Source organism: Myodes glareolus, chromosome 16, assembly GCF_982192425.1.
Source record: "Myodes glareolus chromosome 16, mMyoGla1.1, whole genome shotgun sequence".
NCBI lineage: Eukaryota > Metazoa > Chordata > Mammalia > Rodentia > Cricetidae > Myodes > Myodes glareolus.
Window position 1 is genome coordinate 19414819 of NC_142041.1, and position 18838 is coordinate 19433656.

Below are 18838 nucleotides of genomic sequence, written 5' to 3' on the forward strand. Positions count from 1 at the left end.
TTACAGTTATATTTGTATCTACTTTATCTTTTATCATAACTCCATCAAAAACCCCAGAAGGATATAATATTACCTAAGTATCAGAAAGTGCATCGTAAGCAACTTCCAAAATTCTAGAATTGACAGAGCCATCTAGCTGCCTGAACCCACAGTTCTTTTGTATTGTTGGGGCATCCATCTTCAGTCTACTGGCCCATAGTATCTGGCAGACTTTTCCATGAAGCAGGATATTTCAAAGACAGGTCTGCCTATATTGGCAGTTTGTCAGTCACTTTCCTCTGTGTCCTGTAGAATGTCTGGCAGACTCTTTCATGAAGCAGGAACCCCAAAGGACCATCTCACCTTCTTTAGGCAACTTCAGCAGTCATTTTTCTGCAGGTCCTGCTTATCCAGTTTATATAGCATAACATCAAGCAGTCCAGGAAAGAGCTGTTTCTTGCCCCAATAGCTAACCAACTCCATAAGGGAGCCTCTTCAATACCCATCATCCTCTTGAAGTAGATTGATGCTGCCAGGAGCAGATGTGTCTCATTGTCATGAACAGTCCTAAGTTTTTAAACATTTTAAGTGCCGTATTCTGCTAGTTTTTGAAAGGTTTGAAGAATAACTATCCATCAGAACTATATCTCTATACATCTAGAAAACCTAACTAACATGACTTCAAAATTGACTATTATAGATGACTATTAGCCTGAATTTCTTAATTATACATTACATTTTTAAATGAGCTGCAGAAACACAATACCTTAATCAAGAGGAGAAAAATATACAGAACAAAATTGACCTTAAATTTGTATCAATAGGGCTGGAGAGATAGTTCAGCGGTTAAGAGCATGTCTGCTCTTCCAAAGGTCCTGAGTTCAATTCCCAGCAACCACATGGTGGCTCACAACCATCTGTAATAAGGTCTGGTGCCCTCTTCTGTCCTGCAGGCATACATGCAGACAGAATATTGTATACATGATAAATAAATATTTTTAAAAAATTTGTATCAGTAGCCAAGATCCATACCAATGCAAAGTATTCATCTCTATAGCATATCCCCCTTTAAATGTAAGCAAACACTTAAAAACAATCATTTAGGGTATTTGGGCATTGTTCTTTAGACTACTTCCTGCTTATATGGGGTGTTGCTACTCAGGTCTTTTAAGGGGTATCCTGTGTGGTAGGTCCATCTCAGCCAGCAGTCCTGAAGCTGTCGTGGATGTTGGACCTTCTGGGCCATTGTTTCTGGGGATCTTGTTTGATTAAGCCATATTAGCTGGTAAAGAATCCACAGCTTTTTATCCTCTGTGGAAACAAAGACAGAACCTCTTTTCCAAAGCAACATATCCTTAGGCCCAAATTTTGAAGTCAAGATACCTTTATGTTGGTTTAACTTAGCAGGCCCCAGAATCAAATCTCTCTCTGTACTCAGCTCATTCACAGTCAAAAAATTCAAAGAAAACACAATAATATATAATCCAGACTCTCTGTGTATATCCATCTTTATGTGGCTTACTTTTCTTACTCTATTACTTTTTCTACAAGTTTAATATTTATTATTTTTACTCCTTTAATCTATGACTTATTTGTACTCTTTTATATTATAACTGTCTATACTCTTTCTCCTTTCTCTCTCTCTCTCTCTCTCTCTCAAATCTATATACATTTATCCAACACTGCGACTCGTTTAGGAGACTTTTCCATCTGAATTTGTCATTATTACGTGCATATCTGTAATTATTTTTTGACCAAGAGTGCTTTTTTTCTTTTAAATGCTAAGTGGGTGTGGCTAAGGCCTACTCCATGGCCCTGCCTGATGGCTCCACACAGTCCAATATGGTGGAGGCTTGTTCACTACCTCAGAGAGCCATACACATTGCCCCAGCTCAAGGGTAACACGTTACTCACAGACCCCATTTAAGTGCTCAGCCTCTTGAAAGAATCAGAGCTGTTCGTTCAACTAACACAAACCAGGAAGCCCTCCCCTAAAGAAGCCACACAGAAAACCTCTCTTAAAGGAGCCATGGCGCCCCTGTTTGTCACCAGCAAAGAGAGCCATCCAGGGGAAAAAAAAATGTGACTACCAAGAAACTGCGCTAAACTCTTGTTTTTTTGTGTCTAGAATTTTTTTCCCAAGCTCTCTGAGGTTTTCTGTGGATATAGCTGCCCCACATTGGTGTGCTAATTTGTAACCAGAGACTGCTCGTTCGTTCCAGGCTGCCCAGACCCGAAATAGTCACACAGAAACTATATTAATTACAACACTACTTGGCCAGTAGCTTCTGCCTATTTCTAGCTAACTCTTACATCTTAAATTAACCCATTTCTATTAATCTGTTTACTGCCATGAGGCTTGTGGTTTACTGGTAAGGTTCTGACTGGCGACTGGCATCTTTTTCCTTTGGCAGCTACATGGTGTTTCCATGACTCTGCCTGCTTTCTCTAAATATCTTTTCTATCCTGGCTATATTCTGCCCTGCTATAGGCCAAAGCAGCTTCTTTATTAACCAATAGTAATAGAACATATTTATAGCATACAGAGGGGAATACCACATCAGTTAACCTCTGAGCCTTTTTTCCAGACCTGAACTCAGTGATTTTTTACAAACTCAAATTATACCAGATGATGGTGGTGCACGCCATTAATCTCAGCACTCAGGAAGCAGAGACAGGTGGATCTCTGTGAGTTTGAGGCCAACCTGGTCTACAGAGAGCGATCCAGGACAGTCTCCAAAGCTACAGAAAAACCCTGTCTCGAGAAACTGAAAAAAAAAAAAAAAGGAAAAAAAATTCAAATTGTTTTGCTGTTGGAGTCCAGTCAGAAAAGTAGAGGCCATAGAGCATTATGAAGGATTTATTCAGCAGGATTTATTATGAAGAATTATTATGAAGAATTATGAAAATATTGGAGGAAGAAAAAGTGAAAAGAATGCTGAAGTAATTTAGAAGGCGTGCTGAAGGAAGCCTTCAGCATGTTGGCATCATCAGGACCTCACTCTTGGGAGAATGTCCCTGTAATACTAGTATTCAAACTCAGGAAATCCATGAGGCCTGGGGCTGGATTTCTGTGTCTGGACACACAGCTTGATTATTGCTCCTGCCTCAGGGATGGCAGTGATGAGGCTGGCTCTGCCAGTACCAGAGACAGGGACCCAGGGTCTTTTTAACCTAAAGGATAGTTCGTGGGACGGTAGTCACAGTTACAGACAGATATTGGGGAGAAGTGAGTCCTACTAATTTGCTATACCCTCTGTCATTTGCTATAGAATCCATATCCTGGATTCTTTGGAAACAGGGCAGAATAGATTTTGATGAATAGAATCCAAGTTCATGGAGAGGGATATGGAATATGGTGATTTGATCATGTCTGTACTGTGGTTATCATTTGATTATGTCTCCAGATTTGACATATAATTTAATCTCCACTTTAGCCGTGTATAAAGTTGGTCTCTCTAGGATGAGAGTGTGATTGTGTATGTGCTGGTATGTTCACATGAACAGTAAGTACCCTGTTATTCTAATAGGTACCCTGGATGTACCTATCCATGGGTCATGCTTGAGATGAGTATGGCCGTTTGTCACTGTTAAGGTCACCCTTTCATCTTTCATCAAAGGACATTTGTTTTTCCTCAGAAATTGCTTCATCATGAGAAATCTGAAGTTGTTCCGGACTCTGGAATATAGGGACATCCAAGCACCAGGGAAACCTCAGTGTTTCTGTCTCCGAACTGAACGGGGGACAGTGCTCATTGGCTCAGAATGTGGGCTGATTGAAGTAGATCCTGAGCAAAGAGAAGTAAGTCACTGATGAAGATGCCAGCTCCTGGCTTGGCCCTGTGCTTGTTTTCTTCTCCCTGTTAGTCCCCCTCTGTACCCAAAGCAATTCGCGGATTTCTGCGTAGTCGTCCTCTGCTTTTTGTAGATGGTTTACTAGATAGAACTTAAAATAGTAGCCAACTTTTAACTCTGCTAATCTTGTAAGACAGGCTGACAGCTTTGACCTTATATTTTATGTGGGTACCTCACGTTTTACCCTGCCTACTGTGAATTTGTATTATAATAGTGATCAATTAGGAATGCACATGAATGTTGTCCATGGGCCTTTTACATTTTATTTATTTTGTGGTGCTGGAATTTGAAACCCCATACCCCAGACTTGCAGTCTTTTAAGCATGTTTAGGCTTCTAACCCAGATGGACTAAAATCCCAGTTCTTAGTGCTTGAACTGACTGTGGATATTTCTGAAAATTGTAAGCTGATTTCAATATGTTTCCTTGATTATTTGTTGCTACTCACGTGTTTTATTTAGGTGATTTATTGTCTTTGCCCAATTGTAGAAATCTTAGGAAACTGTATTTAGAGGATTGGGCATATAGCCCAATGGTAGAGGCCCTGGATTTGATCTCTCCATTGACCAAAAAAAAAAAAAATGTGCATATAGAGCGTAGTCATGACCTGGGGAGATGTCTCAGAGGTTAAGAGCACTGGCTGCTCTTCCAAAGGACCTGGGTTCAATTCCCAGCACCCACGTAGCAGTTCACAATGTAAATCCAGTTCCAGGGGATCTCACATTGTCATACAGATACACATACAGGCAAAATCCAAAGTACATTAAATAAATAAATAAATAAATAATTTTTAAAAAGGGCATAGTCATTAGCTTTATTTTTTATTGGATATTTTTAAAGAGACCCTATTTTTTTTAGCATTTATTTTTCAAAAAAAAAAGGTTACATCAGCTATTCTTGTTAAAGACAATAGAATTGTATCATTTTTTAAATGAAATTTGGGTTTTAATCTAGGGAGAGTACTTGGAAAATTTTTTTGTTATAAAAGAATCATTGGGGCTGGAAAGATATTTCAGTGATCAAGAGTGCTGGCTACTCTTAAAGAGGACCCCAGTTTGGTTCCCAGCACCCATATGGCAGCTTTCAACATTTACAACTACAATTCTAGGGAGTCCCACACTCTCCACTGGCCTCTGAAGGCACCAGGTATACACATGGTACACATCCATTTGGGCAAAACACTCATACATGTAAAATAAAATAAATAAATCTTATATATAAGAATTATTAGAAACATTTTATTTCTGGAAATCAGATGGCTCTTGAATGTAAACACTAATCTGCTTACGTGTATGTTTTTGTGAAAGGTGAAGACTGAAATTTCTTTGGTGGCAGAACGCTTTCTTCCAGAGGATGGGAGTGGCTGCATTGTGGGTATTCAGGGCTTGCCGGATCAGGAGTCTGTGTGTGTGGCCACTGCTTCTGGGGATGTCATCCTCTGCAACCTCAGCACGCGCCAGGTGGGTTCAGCACCAGTGAGGAGGAGGTGTCAGGTAGCCTAGCTGAGCTCTTACTCGCTTTGTGTTGGGTTTTTTAATTTATAGCCATGGTATTGAAACCCTTGGAAATTAAATGGCCTTACCTTAATTTCGGTAGTTAAAAAACAAATTTAGTTAAGTCTACTGCCTGTATTTATCAGATAGGACAATTGGGATGTTACATTTCAAATTAGAACTTAAAAGTTGAGTAAAAACTTATTGTGGTATTCTACCTCTTACCTGAATTTCTCAATTGAGGGAGTCTGAATTGTTTGACTTATGTTTTCTGTTACGAATTTTGATTGGATAATTTAGAGTCCTTTAATACAAGCACTGCAATTCACACTATTGCATGCATAATATGTATGCATTACTGTACTAATTATCTTTTTTTTAAAACTTTGTGTATTTATTACATATACAGTATTCTTCCTACATGTATGCCTGCAGGCCAGAAGAGGGCACTACATCTCATTATAGATGGTTGTGAGCCACCATGTGGTTGCTGGGAATTGAACTCAGGTCCTCTGGAAGAACAGCCAGTGCTCTTAACCTCTGAGCCATCTCTCCAGCCCCGTACTAATTATCTTGATAGTAGTGCACTGGAAACGTAGTGTGGGACTTGAGGGGAGTTAGACTGCAGCCTATTGTCTCTTCGCTCTAGAAGAAGTCTCATTTTATGGATTTCCTTCCCCTTTTTTTTTTTTAACTTCATTCTATTTTGTTTTTTCCTCTTTTTTCTTTCTTTGTGACAGGGTCTTACTGTGTATTCCTAACTGACCTCAAACTCTCAGAGTTCCTCTGCCTCTTAAGTGCTGGCTTGCCTTTCTTATCTTTTTTTTTTTCTAATTTTTTAAAATTTATATGTATGAATGTTTTCCTTGCATGTGTCTGTGCACCACAGCATGTCTGGTGCCTGTGGAGGCCAGAGGAGGCTTCAGATCCCTTGGATCTGGAGTTACAGATAATTGTGAGTTGTTCTGTGGGTGCTGGGAATTGAAGCTGGGTCTTCTGGTAAAGTAGCCAGTACTCTTAACCTCTGAACTGTCTTTTGACCCCTTCTCTTAAAAAAAAAAAAGTTAATTTATTATTTTTGTGTGTCTAAGGTGAGTCTGTGAGAGTGGCCATGCCATGGTAGGTGTGGGGCTGAGGGCAAGCCTGTGGGAGTCAGTCCTTTCCTTGTACCATGCAGGTTCCGGGGCTTGAACTCAGGCTGGCAGCCTTGTGCAGAAAGCACTTTTACCCACTGAGCTTCTTTCTTACCTTCTTAGTAGTACAATTTCCTGATCTTTTAAAATACTTCTTTGAAGTAGGGCATAGTGTCCCATGCCTACAGTCCCAACACTCAGAAAGCTGAGGCAGGTGGATTGCCGTTATTTCAACAAGAACAAGAACAGTCATAAAAAGATTGCCCCATTAATTTGATATCTCCCCCCTCCCTAGTTTGATTTGTTTTTTTCAAGGCAAGGTTTCCCTGTGTAGACCTGGCTGTCCTGGAACTCACTGTGGATCCACCTGGCCTTGACCTCAAAGCCTGCCTCTGCCTCCCCGCCTTCCCGAGCTGAGCCGCTGAGCGCTGGGTTTGGGCTGAGCCGCCCTGGCTGTCAGTTGTCATCTTTTCAGCACTGCTTGTGTTTCAGGGGTTGCAGGTATTGCTAATAGTGAGATAATAATTACAGCTTGTAATTACTAGATGTTTATATTATGCCAAGCCTTATTTTGGGTTCTTTAATGCAATTTATTATTTTTTTCAAGACAGAATTTCACTGTGTAGTCCTGACTGTCCTGTGCCTCACTCTGTAGGCCAGGTTGGCCTCAGAATCACAGAGATCTTGCTCTTAGATTCACTTTATTTCCCAAGGACCTTAATAGTAACAAGCCTTTCCTAGCGGCATTGCTTTATCTCATTCATGAGACTTGTGTCCCTTCTACTCACTATGCTTAATTTTGTGTCCAGTGTCTCAACAGCTGTTCCTGAAGGCACATCCGGTGGATCTTTTCACTTTGGGGTTTTACATTTTGTTTTGAGTTGAGTCCATAGTAAATTTTTATTCAGACAATAGTATTCTAACTATCATATCCCTTTTTGATATTATTCTCTGATGCAGCTGGAATGTGTTGGGAGCGTGGCCAATGGTATCTCTGTCATGAGCTGGAGTCCTGATCAAGAACTGGTGCTTCTTGTCACAGGTAAAGTTTTCACTGGTGCCTAACTGGCAGTGTAAAACTTGCTCCTGATGTCATACAGTCTCCTTAAGTTCGGAAACTTCTTGGAACAGTGATAGCAAATTAATGCCAAGTTAATCTATTCTTAAGTCTTATCTCTCTGCTAGCACACCAGTTGTTGTGCAGCTTTATAGCCTTTGGGAGTGAGAAACAGGTTTGAGAGCTGAGGAATCTGCTGAGTTCACAGTGGGAGCAATCAGTGTCAGTAGTGTTTAACCCACTCTAAACGCAAGAGTTGCTCTCAGCAGGTTCCTTCACATTTGTTGATTTTGTGTGCATTTTGCAGTTGAGTTTTAACCTTCTTTAAGCCCTTAAGCCCCCACAGATTTTCCTCCTGATTACTCTTTTTCATGGGCCAGTTCCCATTCTTTGAGAAACGTTTACAGAACTCTCCTAGACTCTGCATGAGCCTCTTGTCTTTGCTTGCTCTTGGATTCATTTTACCAATTAGGGACCTTTGTAGGAACCCCAAGGCCGTGGGTGTAGGTGCACATGCCACAGAGTGGATATGGTCACAGGACAACTTACAGGAGCCAGCTCACCACGTGGGTTTTAGGGAACAAGTTCGGGTTGTCAGGCCTGGGGTAGCAAGTCGAGCCGTCCTGCTGTCTATAAACACCTTTTCACAGCTCTTCCGTGTGCTTGCTTTTCTTTTCCCTTGAGATTCGTTATTTCAGAGAAGTTCAATTTATTTCTGCAGAAGTGTCTTGGAAAACTAGGGGGTTTTAAAATAGTAGAGGAGGGCTCTGAGGTCCTTCATGTTGGGTTTCATACGATCAATAGCTAAGAATAGTATCTGGTAACTGGGCTACTGAGCTTGTGCTTCAGAGCAGTTTGTATGCTTGTGTTCTCCCCACCCCGTCTAACCATAACTCCTCTGGGTGCTGGTGCACTATAGATGCCTTTGTCTTCTGTATCGTGTGTATCTTCCAGTGCTCTAGACACTTGGAATGGTTGATTTATTACAGGAACGAGAAAGTTTTTGATTTGTTCCCCTAAGGTCAACAGACCCTGATTATGATGACAAGAGCCTTTGAAGTGATCGCAGAGCAGCAGATCCACCAGGAAGATTTTGGTGAAGGTAAGTGTTGCTCTGAAACACACTCTAACCGGAAGTTCCTCAGTTTTACTCATTTTCTTATACATAATGCTTGTCATGTGCCCAAAGAACTTCGGTCATCCCAGTTCGTAGCAGGCATAAATCCCTTGTCTCTTCAGATCTGAGAGGTGGCTTTCTCAATATTCTGTGCTTAAGGTTTCCTGTACATTACTTAAACCTCAGGAAAGACTCAGATGAGAATTACAGGAAAAGTGTTGTTCAAGTTAGAGTAAGGAGAGCACGTTTGGAGTACAGTTTCATAGACCACAAGAAAGAGATAGTGTGGGAGAAGGCAGTGTTTTCTCCATGCCAGCTAGATCAGAATCTTCACTTCCCGTGTGGCTCTCAGATTTTCTTCTTGCTAAGATTTGACCACTGAGGCTGTGAGTATTATTGGTGGTTCAGGGAGAGGAGATACTTGTGACTTTAAGGCGCTCTGGCAGCTGACCTGATTGAAGGAGGACTGTGAGGGACGGTGTGTGAGCCGTTACCACAGTCTGACTTCACACCTCCCACCTCGCCCACTCCACGGTAGCATTTGGATCCTGCTCTTTTCATCCTTTCAGAGTCGGGTGGTGGGGGTGCGCATCTTTAATCCTAGCGTTTAGGAGACAGGCAGTCGAGGCTCTGTGAGTTACAGGTCAGCCTGGTCCACACAGTAGGTTCCAGGGCGTCCAGAAATACACAGAGAAACCTGTCTTTAAAAACCAAAAACCAAACCAAACTAAAACAAAAAATACTAGAGGTGCCTTTTAGCTAAATCTTTAGAATCAAATCGAGGAGTGCTGTTAGTGCTAGAAACACTGTTAAGCTGTTCACTTTTTCCGTAGAGCATATGACACAGGTTCAGTGATGATTTGATGTGTAAGTATTGAGGGAGCCATAAGAGAAGAGAAAACGTCACTAGAGATTGAAGATGGCTAGAGGCTTGAGCTGAGTCTCAGTTACCTTGCGATTGATATTTGATAGACAAGGATTAAGAGTAGAGTACTAGACCAAAGCAGTTGTTCCCTGTGGGCACCAGGCCTTATTCAGGGACCTTGGCATAGGCAGCATGCTGGGTCACTAGGACAGGAGTGCAGGGCTAAATGATTTTGGAGTTTGGTGGGCTTTATATGCTGTGGTCATTTTGTTTGTTTATTTCTAATAACTTGGCTCTTAGTGGTGTGTGTGTGTGTGTGTGTGTGTGTGTGTGTGTCTTAGAAAGATCACAGACACGGTGATGAGTAGGTTCCTGAGGATGAGTGTGGACCTAGAAGAAGAAATGGATTCAGGAAGAATTTAGTGCTCACTAAGCATGTGAGTACAGTTTTTGCAATTGGCTCAGAAACTTTTGGAGTATTCATTTGTGTGTTCCTTTTATCCATATCTAACATGAGAAATATCAGCCTGAAAATTGTTACAAATATTCTTTGGATATGTCGTAGAGGAGGAAAAGAGTTTACTGTGACCCCAAACGTTTGTGTGATGAGAATGAGGCTGTCAGTAACAGAGAAGGGCGATGGAGACCTGCTAGTACGTGGTGTGGATGGTGAATTCTTCCATGGATGTGTCCTGGCCCTGAAGGTTTACCATGCATGTGTAGTACATACGTGCAAGGCTCTGACTTCAAGTCAGTGGTGTCCAGAGAATCCTCCAATCTTCTGACCTTGTTTAGGGAGCAGATGCAGACAGTGCTAGAAGAGTCTAGGGCCCTGGTAGAACTCCGGAGTTTCCAGAGTCCTGGATAAGTCTACATGAGGAACTGCATTTGATGACCTGTAGCCCCTTCCACCATCAACACAAAGCTTGGTTGGTTGAAAACTAGACATCAGAATTTCATTCCTAGCTATTGTCTTGATTTATTTGCTCTGTGATTCATGGACATAGTTTATAAATTCTTGATAGTTCATTCTGACTAATCATTTGGTCAGACTTCTGACTTGTGTCATGTTTTCCAAGATAAGGGCATGTCACTCTCCAGGATCATTGCTGTGTCATTGTGAAGCTCGGCTTTTAACATAATGACTGATGGCCAGCATACTGAGTTGTCGGTAACGACCTTCATGAAGAATGAATGAAACGACTTTGATTTGATTTCATCTGCTTATTGCTTGTCTTTTAGGCAAGTTTGTCACTCTCGGATGGGGCAGTAGGGAGACGCAGTTCCAGGGCTCGGAAGGCAGGCAAGCAGCCTTTCCTGTGCAGGTGGTAAGTCTGATAGCTGTTCAGTTCTACCGTCCACTGGAGCACTCCATAGTTAAGAGACTAGTCATACCAATATCTCTTGTGTTTTAATACAGTGGTAGCTGATAGTGCCCTCTGCAAATGAGTTACCCCAGAGAGATACTGTTCTCTTTCTTCCTAATGTACTGTATCCACTCTCACTTTCTGTTCAGTGGAATACTATAATTTTGTCTCATTAATTTTTCTTTCTTAAAGGCCTTGACTTGATTTAAAAGGTACAGCTTTGAGGAAACAGATTTAAAACCCATTGCCTACTCATGGGAATGGTCTGGTATTAGACTGTGTCTCTTTAGCCTCAGTATTCCCAGCTGGCACTGTGCTGGGCTCAGCGCAGTCACTTCATGTTTTTTTGCTTTCTGTAATGAGCTCTGCCACTAATTGAAACATGTGTATTAAGGATTACATATGCTGCACTCTGTGTGAGACATTGAATACATGATAGGAAACAAAACCCGCTATCTGCAGTGGCCTGCACACCCTATGGGAGAGCACAGACGTTAAGCTGATGGTAACTGTCCTGGATACTTTTATATCAACTTGACACGAGCTCAAGTCATCGGAGAGGAGGGAGCCTCGATTGAGAAAACACCTCAATAAGACTGGGCTGTAGGCAAGCCTGTAGAGCGTTTTCTTAATTAGAGATTGATGGGCCCAACCCATTGTAGGTGGTGCCATCCTTGGGCTGGTGGTCCTGGGTTCTGTAAGAAAGCAGGCTGAGCAACTCAGTAAGTAGCACCCTCTATGGCCTCTGCATCAGCTCCTGCCTCCAGGTTCCTGCCCCGACTTCTTCAGTGCTGAACTGCAATCTTAAAGTGAAAACGAAATAAACCCTTTCCCCACAGTTTGCTTTGTTTTGGTCATGGTATTTCATCATAGCAATAGTAACCCTACTAACCAAGGCAGTCCTATATGACATTCAGGAGTGAAAACTGCTCTGAGGGAAAACAGAGCAGAATAGGGAGTGCTGGATATCAGCAGGTGGGACGTGGGGAGCCATGCGGAGAGGGTGCCATTTGATTATGGACCTGAAGGAAGTGAGGGCATGAGCTTGTCACTATCCAGGAAGTGTTCTACGCAGAGGGACCTATGAGTACTAAAAACGCTAAGGTTGGTTGGTTTTTTTTTTTCCTCGAAGACATTGAGGAGGGACTGGATAGTAGGAGAATCGTCAGAGAAGTGGTAAGGATGGGCATACTTGTAGCCCAGTGGGGCCACTTTTGCCCTCACTGCATTTAACTGTTGGGGGTTTCCATAGCAACAGATTCTGGTTCATCTTCCTTATTGCACTCTGGCTCTTGTGTTCTGTTGACTGAGGGAATCAGGAATGGCTGTGGAGAGCTCCTTTCAGTAGACACTATTGGGGACCAAGGAGGGAGTAGATGGTATGATGCATCTGGACTCTGAAACCTTTAGAAGGAACAGCTGTAGGATAGCGATCAGGTGTGGGTGTGAGGAAGAACTACAGACTGCCAGGGTTTGGGCTGAACAGTAGAAGCGTAATCTCTTATAGTTCTTAGGAGCTGTTCCTCTAGGATAGATGGGCGTCCTTATTGCTCTTTGTATTTCTCTGTCCTTCATATATTTTTAAAGAATTTTGTTTCTATTGTCTATATGTGTTTGTGAGTAGAGGTGTGTTCATGTGAGTGCAGGAGCCCATAGAAGCCAGAGATATTGGGTCCTTTGGAGCCAGAGTAACAGGTGGTTATGAGCCACCCAACAAGGGTGTTGGGAACCGAAGTTGGGTCCCTTGGCAGAGGCCTACATACTCTTAAGCCCCAAGCCATCTCTGCAGCCCTATCTTTCATCACTTATAGGTATATTCTTTGTTACACGTTTCAATCCTCGACCTGGTCATGACAATGTTTTTCCTAGGGAGGCACAACACATGTCTACTCACCCCAGAATAGGATCCCATGACAGACTAAAGTATGGATACCACCAAAGTCCAACTGGGTGATCCAGTGAATTTTAAAATGGTTTTTTAATTTTCATTTTATGTGCATTGGTGTTTTAGCCTGCATCTGTGTCTTTGTGAGGGTGTCAAATCACTTGGAGCTGGATTTGCAGACAGTTGTAAACTGCCATGTGAGTGCTGGGAATTGACCCTGTGTCCTCTGAAAGAGTAGCCAGTGCTCTTTCACTGAGCCATCTTTCCAGCCCCGAACCAATGAATTGCATTGAGTTACATTCTGAACTGTGGGTAAGAGGTTACTTACAGGAGCAGAAAAGACTCAAAGACAGCTGCATTGTCAAAGTCCACCCCAGCTTTGACAGTTCACAAAAGCTGGGAAACCTAAAGTAGGTTGGAGAGTGTCCATTGCAAGTGACTCTAGTCTGAACCTTTTCCAGGCAGCTTAGCTGGTTTCTGCTTTCCCCAGGAAGCTACTGGCCTAGTCTCAGAGTCTTCTTTGTTGCTTGACTTGTCTGAGAGAAACCTTCAGCCTTATTGCTGGGAGGATGTTGGAGGAAGGGTCACTTGTTCCTCTTGGCCACCTGGCTGTCTTAGATCCAAAATAATCACAGAGAAACTGTATTATTTAAATCACTGCTTGGCCCATTAGCTCTAGCTTCTCATTGGCTAACTCTTACATCTTAATTTAACCCATTTCTAGTAATCTGTGTATTGCCACATGGTTGTGTTTTACAGGCTACAGTTCCCAGCGACTGTCTCAGGTGGTGGATCCATGGCTTCTCCCTGACCCCACCTTCCTCCTCCTAGGCTGAGGCCAAGCCAGTTCTTTATTCATTAACCAATAAAAGCAACACATAGATAGAAGGACCTCCACACCAGGAGGGAAGGGCCTAGTGAATCTAGTCAGTTTCAGGGACTTCCTGACGCTATTTTGAGTTTTTAACCTTCCTGCTTAAGGAGCTTCCCTGCAAGAAGGAATGCTTCATTTTAGAAAAAAACTGCTACACGACAACCTTACAATAGAGGAAGTTTGTGTTTTATGCCAAAGGACAACATCTTAGTAATGCATGGTATAGTCTAGCCAGATCTAATCTGTGACTAGCAGAGCTAGCAGTATTTTGAAGTGGAGCAACCACTGGGATGTGAGATGTGCCTGGTGCTCACCTTTCTCCCACTCATAGGCTTGGCTACTTCATGCCCTTCTTCAGCCCACACTGCCAAGGGCAGAATTGCTGTATCCTGTGTATGCTGCAGTGAATGCTGCTGGTTCTTCTCTACCCATGAAATAGAGCTATGACTACATTTTGACAGAAGACATCTTCCCTTGCCCATAGTTTCCTAACCGCTTCCCTCGCTGATTGCATTTAATACCTATATTTGCAGTACCTCTAATGCCCAAAGAAGGAAGGCTGTGTTTATTTTGTTTTTCAATTGTTCTTGATTTCTAGGATTAAGAGTCCTTCTAGAAAGGTTCCTAGAGAGTCTCTGAAGCCACTTTCTAGTGTCAATGTCATATAAAAGACGAATATTTGGTGGCCTAGGGTTGTTTGACTTGGGAGCATGGTTCCCCAGTAATACTGGTGTTTCTCTCTTCAGCATGAGTCTGCCCTGCCCTGGGATGACCACAGGCCACATATTACCTGGCGTGGGGATGGGCAGTTTTTTGCTGTGAGTGTTGTTTGCCCACAAACAGGTAAGGGAATAAATTACACTTAAAATTTTATCTAATTAAGGTTTAGAAAAGTTTTTTTTTTCTTTTGCTCTGAGCAGAGTATTGATTCCACAGAGTGGGGAAAAGGTACTGCCATGGATGGCAGTGGCTTAGGATTGAAGAGTGCCTTGAGGCCGGCTAGTCTGGCGTCACTTACTTGGTGCAATCTTGAGTGTGTAGGGAAGGTGCACGTGAGAATTATGCTCTAAGTGTGTGTGTTTGTTTACTCCACTCCCTTGCAGGGGCTCGGAAGATCAGAGTGTGGAACCGAGAGTTTACTTTGCACTCAACCAGTGAGCCTGTGCCAGGACTGGGACCCTGCCTGGCTTGGAAGTGAGTGTGAAAGTGAGCTTAGGGTTCTTCCACTTTCCCTCCCATCCCTTCTTCCTGAACTCAGCTGGATCCTGGGTTCTTCTTCACAGGGTCCCTCATCCCAAGGCCCCACACTGGTTGCATCTCTAGCATTCTGCAAAGATTATGGCTGTTGATGGAACCATTGTGGGAAACAGCAAGCAGTGCATCTAGTCCTAGTGTGGGAGGCTCTGTGGGACTAGGGGGGCTTTTCTGAGACCTGGGTGAAAAGCTGCTTTCCTCTGGAGAGATTCCACAGCAGGCCGCCTGCTGGCTGAGAAACCTGAAGGCTAGACTCAATTGCCTGCCTTCCCTTGGCTTCCTCGGTGCAGGGCTTTGTGCGGATTACAACTTGCCTGTTTTATGTGCATATAGCTATAGATAGGATAAATGCCACCTACTGCTGCAGCATCTGTCACATGCAAATCCAGTAGGCCTTTAGGTTTCAGATACCTGTTTCCCACCACTTAATACTGGTGGGACCAGGTGTTACTTAAGCGTTTAAATTAAAACGTTGGAGAAAAATGTGAATGAGGCAAGTGGACTAAGACCATTTCAGAAGAGAAATGCTGCGGTCTCTATCTCAGCGTGGAAGGTTCATGAAACCATGCTACAGAAGAAGAAGATTACTTAGGATGTCATGCTTAAAATGGTGGAGAAAATAGACTTTGAAAAAACAAGAACCATTCACTTGCAGTTTAAATAAAAAAGACTATGTGCAAATGGTGCCTTGCCATTTTTTCCTCTTCCATGTTGGGGTGAACTGCTTGTCAGTGTACAGTGATGAGCGTCACACTTTCTCGGGATCATCCCCTCCCCCCACACTCACACACACACCCCTCTCCCTGACTAGAAAAGGGGACTTTTAATTTTTTTTCTTCTGAGAAAAACTAAGAATCTTTTGTGTCAGTCTTCTCTGTGCTCAGCCAGCAGGGCAGCTTCTGACTGTCTAACTCGGGCTTTGCTTTAAGACCCTCAGGCAGTTTGATTGCATCTACTCAAGATAAACCCAACCAGCAAGATGTTGTGTTTCTTGAGAAAAATGGACTTCTTCATGGACAATTTACACTTCCGTTCTTCAAAGATGAAGTTAAAGTGAGTGTCTGAAGTCTTTGTCGTCCAGTTAGAGCACTCTTGGCTGCAGAGGTTTGGAGTTGCCAGAGGTTAGGAATGGAGGCTGCTGTGTAGAAAAGATGGCTCTGGACTCCTAGAACAGAAGTGGCATTTCTTCTCTGCTAAGAAAAATTACAGAAAGGAAAGAGAAATACTAGTTCTTGCTGTTTACTTTGATGACCAACTTTCCAAGTGATAAATATTTAAACATTAAGCAGATAGCTTATGTACTATTAAAATCTTGGGTTTTAATACATGAAATCTTTAATTATGTAAAATTTTTAAAAAATTATGTAGGGTAATCTTTTTGTGTAAATTTTTGAGTTTTTTTCATGAAACTTTATTTCTACCTCTATTGTGCCATAACTAGTATTAAGTATGTACAACTAATATAATTACTGTATTTGATGTAGTATATTACTATGTCTAATAGTCAAATGTCTTGATTTTTCTAAAAACGTTACATTGCTTTTTGTTAAATTTGTGTTTAAATCTTTAAGCGTAATGCATATTTTAAGTTCTTTTTATAATAGTAGTTTTACAAATTGGTTTAACAACTGTAGGTTACTAACTTAGAGCTGGAGGTCAGCTCTGGTTTTGTAATTATTTGGTTTATGTGTGCAGGGGATTCAGCTATTATAAAGAGTTTGAAGTAGAAAGAGGCTGAAGGTCAGGGTGTCTTTTGTCCTTACCAGGTAAATGACTTGCTGTGGAATGCAGACTCTACTGTGCTTGCTGTGTGGCTAGAAGAACTTCCAAGGGAAGACCGTCCTATTCTGAGAAGTTATGGTATGACAGCTGTTGAACTTTGTTCATCTTCATGTATTACATCAAAGTAGAAGATCGTGAGGTTTCCTTTCTTCTTCCTTCTTAGGCCTTTGGTGAACTTAGTGTATCCTGGAGTAGGTAGATGCTGATGGGGAGGGGTTAGGTTTGGATCTCAAGAGTCTTTCCGTCATGACTTATTCAGAGCTATCTAGAGAAGCAGAACCATTGGGATATAGATAGAGGAGAGGTCAGACTGGCTCTGTTTTAAGGAATTGACTCAAATTGTGCATGTAGGGGAATTTCTGTGGCAGGCTGTAACATTAGGCAGGATTTTTGTGTTGCAGTATTGAGACAGAATTCTTCCTCTTCTGGGAATCCTGGTTTTGCTTTTAAGACATTTGTGCATCGTGGGGGTAATTTTATTTAAAGTCTCTCAGAGCAGCATCTGGATCAGAGCTTGACCAGGGCACCATGTGTTAGCAGAGCAAAGACAAACTAACCATAATTATCAGTGCAGGAAGCAAACGCTGTAGAACTGAGTAGATGTAGGTTACATATGGGGTGGACCTTTTGTGTAGCTTTTAAGATATTTGGGTATTTTAAGTATAGACTTGGGATTAAGTTTGTTGTCTTTCTTACTTTCTTTCTTCCCCTACTGCTGGGTAACTAACCCATTAGATTTATGAGGCAAGCCCTCTATCACTGAGCCAACCTCCAACCCTGCTGAAAGTTTTAAGGAAATGTTTTAAGTAATGAGGGGTGGAAAACACTCTAGTAGTAATGCAATACATGATATTTTCCTTTATTAGATTCTTTTGCATTTTATTTATTTATTTATTTATTTATCCTTAAGACAGTTCTTATTATGTGGACCTGGCTGGTCTCATATTCACAGAGATTTGCCTGTCTTTGCTTCTGTTGGGATTAAGGGTGTGTGCCACCATGCCTGACTGCTACATGCTGGGTTTTTTTTTTGTTTGTTTTGTTTTATTTTGAGATTATATTTTAATTGTAGTGTTTCTCCCTTCTCTTTTTCCCTCCAGACTCTCTCCACACTTGCCGTCTAGCCTTTCTACCCCTCCCCATTGATACATGCTGTTTTATAACTTGCTCTGACATTATATCACAGCAGGTTCCATTTCATGTACACATCTATATCATTTTAGATTGCTTTGTAATTTTCTTCTGGGTCAGTTAATTAACTTGTTTGCTGTTAGGCATTTATATCTCATTATAGTCAACAGCAGTGAAGGGAATGTGTTCATAAATCTTTTAGCTTGCCTCTTCTAAGTTTCTTTCAAACTCAGTCAGCAGGACCTTTTAATCTGAAATGTAATTAAGTAGTTTGTTTATTCATTCATTTTAGTAGTTCTTACCTGGGCTTGAGAATGGCTCAGCGGTTAAGAGCACTGATTACCCTTCCAGAGGTCCTGAGTTCAATTCCCAGCAATAACATGGTGGCTCACAACCGTCTGTAATGAGATCTAGTGCCCTCTTCTGGCATGCAGGGATACATGCAGACAGTATACTGTATACAAAATAAATAAATCTTCAAAAAAAAAAAAATGAAACCCAGGCTTGTATCAGAATTGGATTAATTGTTTTGGGATAAAGAATATATATTGATAATAACTATTTATTTTTGGTGGTGTTCAGGATTTTATCAGGGCGTTATAAAAACTAAAAAACAAAACAGACCCAAATGTCCAAGTTGTTTTAATATGCAACTTCTCAAAGACCAGTGATTCCCATGTGTCAAACGATGACACTGACGAAGGGTAACAAGAGTATGAAGACCCTCACAGTGTCTGCCTACATGTGTAAACCTGTGGTCCAACCTGCCAATCATAGCTACTAGACACACTGTAATGGTGTGACTAGAGAGCGAGCATTGTTTTCTTTGGTCACTAAATTAAGAATTGGTTGGGGAAGTTCAAATCAATTCTTTCATGTAGTTAAAAATCTTAATTTATTGATAAAGGCCAGCTTTGGCATAATTAGTCATTTTAATACATACTGGGATGATTGAGTGAATGTTAGCCTCCAGGCAGCTGAATATTGGTTAATACTAGATAGCCTGGGCCATAACTGCATGCAGCTTCCCACAGGGACACTGGCCAG

At 41.8% G+C, this 18838-nt stretch overlaps 1 protein-coding gene across 1 annotated transcript in view; it reads left to right on the forward strand.

Annotated features, from left to right (window-relative positions):
* Positions 1-18838, forward strand: part of Elp1 (elongator acetyltransferase complex subunit 1) — a 59590-nt gene that overhangs the window by 1938 nt on the left and 38814 nt on the right. The window contains exons 2-10 of the mRNA XM_048420234.3: positions 3619-3781; positions 5141-5293; positions 7420-7501; positions 8538-8618; positions 10741-10826; positions 14371-14467; positions 14728-14818; positions 15808-15931; positions 16645-16738. Coding sequence (XP_048276191.3) covers positions 3632-3781; positions 5141-5293; positions 7420-7501; positions 8538-8618; positions 10741-10826; positions 14371-14467; positions 14728-14818; positions 15808-15931; positions 16645-16738 — 958 coding nt within the window. The 5' untranslated portion in view covers positions 3619-3631. The remainder of the gene's footprint in view (positions 1-3618; positions 3782-5140; positions 5294-7419; positions 7502-8537; positions 8619-10740; positions 10827-14370; positions 14468-14727; positions 14819-15807; positions 15932-16644; positions 16739-18838) is intronic.